Below are 7,979 nucleotides of genomic sequence, written 5' to 3'. Positions count from 1 at the left end.
ACTTATAATAGTCTATGTTACTCATTTGCTTGTTTTCACTTAGTATGCACTAATGCTGCAAACCTGCAATAGAGTCCGTTCGAGAAAATAATAAGGGATGTACAATGGAGTGACGTTAGTCTTTTCTTAGGTTACCACGTGGATCGGATTTTTACTTAGTTGGAGGAGAGAATAAGAAAAGAGAAGGTTATCTTCCCTTAGTTAAGTAATGATTTTTACAAAATAAGAAAATTATTTTCTCCATTGTATCATATGCAAGGTTTGTTTTCTCGGGCAACTTCTTTTACAGGGGGGGCATCAGAATTACGGATAAGGCAAAATCTCGAAAACCTCAGTTATTTACGAGGCAAGTTATTTGAAAAAATGAATTAAAAGTTCACATAAAAAACAAATAATATTGTATAGTAGTACTTGTTCAGCTCAGCTATCAAATCTTTGCCCTCTCAACTGGCAGGTAGTAGTTTTTATTTATTTAGCCTGTAGAACGAGTAAACTTTACAAGAAATTAATATGTCCAACATGTGGGATCGCATCAGGCTCGTTATATCCGTTACAAAGAGAATGTGCATCCTATCTATAACCTTGTTTCTGATGTTTAAATTTTTATTTTTTATTTTTTTCCCATAGTAGTGTTTCTCGGAGGGGAACGAGAATTTCGATTTTCACCGACATTTCGGCCGAGAAAAAAAAAACCTGATCATATGTGTTCCTTATTAATTATTTTACTCTAATTACTTGATTCTCGTTAATTGCTAGAGATGATAATGAGAGATATTAAATTTTATCACCTATATAACTATATAGTGTCTTCTCTATACGACGTGGACGTCTAGAAGAAACAGAAAAGCAGGCCGATTTGGTGAGAATCTTTGCCTCATCGCACCGGGATATACGGCGGCCGTGTGGGCGGCGAGAATTGACGTGCAGCTGCTCTTGCTTCTTCCTTAATCTTCGCTCCCCGTGTTTGACAGGATCCCCCAACGGCTCGGGATACAACCCATGACCAGTCCCCTAAAATCAGCAACATACCACGCATAATGCACACACTCAAAGAATATATGGAAAGTTGTTCAATTGCATTTGCTGCTCTGGTCAAAGCACATACTAGTAATCATCTTCCTTGTGACATGTCCCCATAGATTTATCTTCTAAACAAAGAAAGATTCCTTCATTGTTTGGGTACAACGATTCATGAGCCAGCTAGAACACACAAACTAGCCATATACACAGTAGCCGCCATGCGAGCGTTCAAAGAAACCAACAACCAGTCAGACTGGAGAGAGATTGACACGAAACCTAGCTACTCCACTGTATAAGTAGCTACCGAAACATGCATCAATCAAATCAGGCCCATCCATGCATTGCCATCCTTCTCAAAACAACCAGGATTTCTAGAGAACACACGCGCGCGTGCAAATGGCGAACACGAGGATGACTATTCACGCGTCCTACCTCTCCATGATGTTACTCCTCGCATTACTGGCTCCACCCTGCACGCCCGCCATGGACACCGACGACGGCCGCCGTGCGCGCGCCGCCGCCATCGTCGCTGACATTCTGTCCGCGCACAACACGGCGCGGCGAGCGGTCGGGGTGGCGCCCCTGGCGTGGAGCACGGGGATCGCCGAGCTCGCCAAGCGCTACGCCGGCTCCCGCCGCGGGGACTGCGAGCCGCGGCGCTCGTCGCTGTTCAACTTCGGCGAGAACGCGGCTGTGGGGAAGGGGCGTCGCTGGAACGCCTCGGCGCTGGTCGCGCAGTGGGTGGACGAGGGGCGGCTGTACCACCGCGCCACAGCCTCGTGCGCGGCGCCGGCGGGGCTGTCCGGGTGCGCGCGGTACACGCAGGTGGTGTGGCGCAACACGACGCAGCTCGGCTGCAGTAAGATCGTCTGCGACTCCGGCGACACGCTACTCGTCTGCGACTACTTCCCGCCGGGCAACTACGGCACTGGCCCGGCATACTGATCGCGCGCTGGACGTTGGTTGTGTGTGTTGCATGTTTGTTTTCTTTGTGATTCACTAATTGTGCTTTGTTCAAGAATAAATAAATTTACATTTTCACCCTAAGGGCTGGCGACGTAAGCAGTGTCCTTCTCTAGCACATTAGGTCGGTGGCGCCAGTCACACGAACTAATTTCCGGTCGACGTTGAACTAGCTTAATTCTCGGTCAGATGATATCATCAAATTTAATGTGAAATTTGTGTGTGTAATTGCATAAACATATCTAGTTTCTCACGTGCACGAATGTCGATACAAATCTAACAATCCAAGAATCTATCAAGAGCTAACTTAATTCTTGGTCAACCTAGAATTAGCAAACGGAATTTACTACATAAACATGAAACAGGTGGAAAGTAAAATGCCACAGTTCTACAAGAATTTGAAATACACAAAGTTTTAGAACATAAATATTGTTTTGTTATATATTGCAGAAAAAATATTTTTTGATGGATTGTGTGAATGCCGTTGTTGTTAAAAAAACATGATGGAGATTTTTCATGGGATTAAACCTAAGTGATTTTTCCTATGAAGTTAAATACAACATAGACTGCGTAACAGTTGGTCTAGTTCCTATGGATTCAAATCCTAAAAACCAAACAAAACTCTCAAGGAATCTAATGCTACAAAAATTGCTTTTTTCGATAAAGGGCGCTTTCATTACTTATAATAAGCATTACACCCGGCCTCTGCATAACAAGATGTACACAGCCGCACACACACACAAAAGTACCAGTGTACTCACGCACAAAAACAAAAGTCTTTCGAGTAACTAAAAGAAGACAAAAATTGCTATCCTTTAAACGTTATACTTTTATATTTAATCTCGGTACTGGCTGCAAACTCTACAATCAGTTGGTAGAAATGGAAACTACACGCTTACATACCAGATTCATGTCGTGATATAAAATCAGTCAGACTCAGAGAAGCCCTTACTGAACACGAACGCTTGAAATTTAGTCTCCGATGTCCAAACTAACGCATGCCCCTGCAATCAAGTCCAAACGCTTATGCATCTAAAAAAAGGTCCAAACGCTTATGCACAATTAATCTACCAGTCCTATATAACACGGCACTTCGCCTGCAAACTTCATCACCAAACCAAACACACAAAACACAGCATTTCACCATGTCTCCTTTCGCCTGCCTCGCCACCTTGTCCCTCGCACTGGCCTCGCTATCATCGCCAGCTTCAGCCATGAGCATCCCCAGCCATAACCATGGCGCCGCCGTCGAGGCACCCGTCGTGCCCTCATGGAAGCAGTTCCTGCAGGTGCAGAACGACGCCCGGGGCGCGGTCGGCGTGCAGCCGCTGACATGGAACTGGACGATCGAGCTGGACGCCATGAGGTACGCGAACGAGCTCCGGGTCCCCTGCAGCCTATCGCCGATAGCGTGGCCCACCGACGGGGTCTACGGGCGGAACCTCTACCGGGCCGGCGGGCACCACAACGCGGCGCACGCGGCGGCGGCGTGGGTGGACGAACGGCGGTGGTACGACCGCCGCGCCAACGCCTGCGCGCAGGGCAAGACGTGCGGGGACTACACGCAGGTGGTGTGGAACACCACCACGCACGTCGGCTGCGCCCGCCGGACATGCAAGAACGGCCTCGACACCGTCGCCGTCTGCAACTACTTCCCTCCTGGAAACTATGTCGGCGTGGCGCCCTACTGATCAATTCATTTACTACGCAAGCTAACGCCCGGACATATGTCCAAAATGCAAATAACGCACGACACGCAAGAATACTCTGTTGACGTGAACCTTGTATCCCTGCACAAGGTTCCGTTTTGTATGCAAAAACTTCAGCCGAACTTCAGATATTTCCCTTAATTTCGGTGGGTGCCAATTTTTTTTGCGAAAATTTCATTAATCTATTAATAATCATCTAGAGTAGTATAAATAGATTCAAAAAGTAATAAAAATTACAAATAGATCTTTGGACCGCGTACGGATGACTACAGACACTAGTGCGACCCGAAGGCGCGCCACCGTCCTCACCCCTTCATCATCGGAGCCAGGAAAAACTTGTCATAGTAGCACGGACAGAAAGTCGTCGTGCTAAAGCCCCAAAGGACTAGCGAACTAGCAGCGACCATCGACAAAGATGAGAACCGTAGATCATAAGAGACTGGCCTGAAATTGTACCAACAAACACGAAAACGGACCGGATCCCAGGAGATCAACCGAACAAACGACTCCACGCTCCCTCCACTTGCGCTAGAAGCACCATCAGAGCAAGGATAGGGTGGGGAGGACCTTATTCTAACTTCAGGATGTAGCCGCCGCCTCATCATCCCAAAGAAGACATTGTAAAGAAACTGAACGAAGAACTAGAACTTTCCCGCCGGCGAGAGACCGCAGTCCGCCACGCCTCCACGGCCCCAAGGCCACCGGGGGCGGAGAGAACCGGCAGCGTCACCAATGAGAGCGATGAAACCTAGATGGGTTTTAGAGACTCACGATCGCTCTGTGTGTCTTCTCTTCCATTTGGATGTCAGCGCAAATTAAATTTCAGCCGAGATCAAAATTTAGGCTCATTTCTATGATATTTACAAAATAGACATCTCACCAAATAGAAATGCACTTATCTATGATTATCACAGTGGTTGAGAAATGCAACCTAAAGTACAGAAAGTTCCCAAAACATAAATAGGCGCACAAAGGGAAAAAAAAAAGCACATTTTGTGTTCTCTAGCACCAAACACTATGCTACCATGCTCTTTTTTAAAGCAAATGAGGCTCAGGCTCACCGCGTGAAGCACATTCTGGAAGTATATGCAAATGGCACAGGCCAGTTAATAAATCCTTCTAAGTGTTCAATATTGTTTAGCAATACTTGTACAGAGGATTCTCAAGAGATGGTGAAATCCATATTGGATGTTCAGCAGCCGGTGTTTGAACCAAAATATTTGGGACTCCCCACCCCAGATGGGCGCATGCATAAGGGCCGGTTCCAAAGTCTACAAGCCCGGCTGAGTAAAATTTTAATTGAATGGGGTGACAGTTTGATGGCTCAAAGTGCAAGAGAAATTTTAATTAAGTCAATTGCTCAAGCTATTCCTACTTATGTTATGGGGGTCTTCAAACTACCTGCATCGGTTTGTGAAGATCTCACACGTCTAGTTCGAAACTATTGGTGGGGTGCTGAGAATGGAAAGAGGAAGACACATTGGCTCAGTTGGCCGAAACTTCTTCGGTCAAAGCAACAAGGAGGACTAGGTTTCCGGGATATGAGAATTTTTAATCAAGCATTATTAGCGAGGCAAGCATGGCGGTTACTCGCGTTTCCTGATAGCCTTTGTGCCCGAGTATTGAAAGCACGCTATTATCCCAATGGCAATCTTACGGACACAGTGTTCTCTGGAAATCCATCAGTAACATGGTCTGCCATAGTTCATGGTCTGGATTTATTGAAAAGAGGTATAATTTGGCGTGTCGGCAATGGTCGGAGTATTTGTGTATGGCGTGACAACTGGCTACCCAGACAGTCGTATATGAAGGTGCTTTCACCCCAAAAAGATCGACGCATCCGACGTGTCTCAGATTTATTGGATGGTCATGGTATTGGAAGGAGGAGTTAATCCGCACTAAATTATCCCAGTTGATGCGGATCTGATTTTGAATATTAAATCCTCGCAGCCAATGAGTGAAGACATTCTAGCTTGGCAACCTGAAAAATCAGGGGTATTTTCTGTCCGGAGTGCTTATAAGCTTGCGTTTAATGAGTTGCCAGAACAATGTTTGTTTCCATCTACTAGCTCACGAGCCGATGGAAGTAACCCTTGCTGGTTAAAAATCTGGAGTGCTAAGGTCCCACCCAAGGTGAAAATGTTTGCATGGAAGGCTGCTTCCGAAGCTCTAGCTACAGAAGCAAATAAACTGAAGCGTGGTATGCATGTTACTGGGATGTGCAATGTTTGTGGGCTGGAGATAGAGGATACAGTGCATGTGTTGTTCAAGTGCCCTCATGCTTCTCGCCTGTGGACAGCTATGTACCATCAGATATGGATATGAAGATCAATTCACAAGCATGGTTTCAATCAGTCTTGGTCTCAGTTCCTGCACAGATGATTGATGCCATCCTTCTAGTTGCATGGCGGGTGTGGTTTGCTCGTAACGAAATCACTCACGGCAAACATTTGCCATCCATTGAAAGCTCTAAGCGCTTCCTTGTGAGTTATTTGAATACAATTAGAAATATAAAAGTCATGTACACGGATGACGTGATTAAAGGAAAGCAAATACTGAGTACGGGTGCTCCTGTGTGTGTTGAAGAGGCACTTTTACGGAACCGAAAGGACAAGCGGTGGCTCAAGCCTTCTCCAGGCTGGGTGAAATTGAATTTTGATGGTTCCTTTAAACTTGAGGATGGCACGGCGGGTGCCGGAATGGTGCTTCGAGATGATGATGGCCAAGTTATTTTCTCTGCTTGTCGTCAGTTGTTTAAATGTACTGATCCTTTGGAAGCTGAGGCAAGAGCATGCGAAGAAGGTTTAACTTTGGCTTTACAGCATAGTGAGTTACCAATTGAGGTGGCATCGGACTGCTTGTGTTTGATCTCAGCAGTTGATGGGAAGTTTCAAGATCGCTCGTCGCTCGCGCATTTGATCGAGGAGATTAAATTTTTAGCTAATGGTGATATACATATTTCTTTTGTAAAAGTGGATCACTCGCAAAATAGGGTTAGTCACTGTCTAGCAAACTTTGCGAGGACAGAACTATACACGGTTGTTTGGTTTGGCTCAGGACCGGAGGTTTTGTCTCCGTTTCTCGACCAAGACCTGGTTGTAAGTCCTATTGCTTAATATAAAACCACTTTTACCCGCAAAAAAAAACACAATGCAAGATGATCCCACCTTGAGAGCAACTCCAACGTGTGTTGGTTTCTATAGGGCCTATTACTCCTCCCCTAAACCTAGATAACACTTGGACCGTCTGCCATTCTTGGAGCTCTCCCCTCCTTCCCAACTACCCAACCACGGATCCTTGTGAGAAAAGAGAGCAATTTTGGGGGGAATCCAAGAACTAGCTCAAGCAATAGCATTAAATTAAGCCTTGGTTGAGCTTGTTACTTTTCGAGGTTTTGAGAAACCAAGTGCGGAGACAGCCCCGAGCAACGCCTCAGATCACCTATGTGGAAACAATGTGAAACATTGCTGATACAAGGGCCGGCGGCCTACGGCGTGGCCGCACCCCGGGCCATGGCCTTGGTGGCACGGGGCTGACTCCGCCCCTGGAAGCAAGCATCCAAGATTGGGATGACAATCGCGGCTCATTCCCCGTACACCCGTGGGAAGTTCATCTAATATCGTGGGTATGGAATTTTTTTGATCCCAGCTAAGGTCCGTATCCACAAATAATAACATTTATAACTCCAGTAACATTGATCTGGAAATTCACAAACTTGATTCAAAGTTTCAAAAAATATGAAAAAAATCAAGATGTAGTCAACTATCTACACTACAAGTGTGGAAATTTTCAATACAAAATACCTCGTATGCTAGGCTCAGAAAAATTGACAAATTTTGAAAGCTTAAATGTTTTGCATTGTTCACTACACTACACCAGATCTACACTTTTGTCATTTTTTTAGCATGGAGTACAAGCTATTTCATATTAAATTTTTGCTCACGAGTAGAATATACGTTGACTACACCCACCATTATTTTGGAGTTTTTGATACTTTAAAACCGAGATTTTTCTCAATGTAGTAGCGAGCTTAGTGTCAGTTCTTCTCCTCATCCCTCCACTATATTGTTGTTCGCACACGAACACGTCGCCGTGTACCCTCGACGTCGAGTGCGATGCGCGGCAGCACGCGCCGAGGGAGGCTCGCCGGAAGCGCGGTACGCAGGACAGTCCGGCGGGCTCTTTTGAGACCCGAAACTCCACTCGCCCGGGAGGGACCCCGTCAGGGCTTGCGGCGGCTATGGGCTGCCCTAGGTCGGCCTGACCGCCCCTAGGACCTCGTGGATT

The 7,979-nt window shown here is 46.1% G+C and overlaps 2 protein-coding genes across 2 annotated transcripts; both read left to right on the top strand.

Annotated features, from left to right (window-relative positions):
• The first annotated feature begins 1,416 nt into the window (after window positions 1-1,416).
• On the top strand, window positions 1,417-1,965 carry LOC124676420 (pathogenesis-related protein 1-like). The gene has a single exon (XM_047212488.1). It carries the CDS (start codon window positions 1,417-1,419, stop codon window positions 1,963-1,965), a length of 549 nt encoding a protein of 182 aa, XP_047068444.1.
• A 1,163-nt stretch (window positions 1,966-3,128) lies between these two features.
• Window positions 3,129-3,674, top strand: LOC124677764 (pathogenesis-related protein 1A-like). Its single transcript, XM_047213727.1, has one exon. The coding sequence runs from the start codon at window positions 3,129-3,131 to the stop codon at window positions 3,672-3,674; it is 546 nt and encodes a 181-aa protein (XP_047069683.1).
• The last annotated feature ends 4,305 nt before the right edge of the window (window positions 3,675-7,979 follow it).

Source organism: Lolium rigidum, chromosome 7 (assembly GCF_022539505.1).
Source record: "Lolium rigidum isolate FL_2022 chromosome 7, APGP_CSIRO_Lrig_0.1, whole genome shotgun sequence".
NCBI classification, from domain to species: Eukaryota; Viridiplantae; Streptophyta; class Magnoliopsida; order Poales; family Poaceae; genus Lolium; species Lolium rigidum.
Note: the sequence above shows the minus strand (reverse complement) of the source record. Positions and strands in the feature narration are given on the sequence as shown.

Excerpts from the sequence above, each read along its gene's own strand:
- LOC124677764 (XM_047213727.1), top strand. The coding sequence starts at position 3,129 with ATGTCTCCTTTCGCCTGCCTCGCCACCTTGTCCCTCGCACTGGCCTCG.
- LOC124676420 (XM_047212488.1), top strand. The coding sequence starts at position 1,417 with ATGGCGAACACGAGGATGACTATTCACGCGTCCTACCTCTCCATGATG.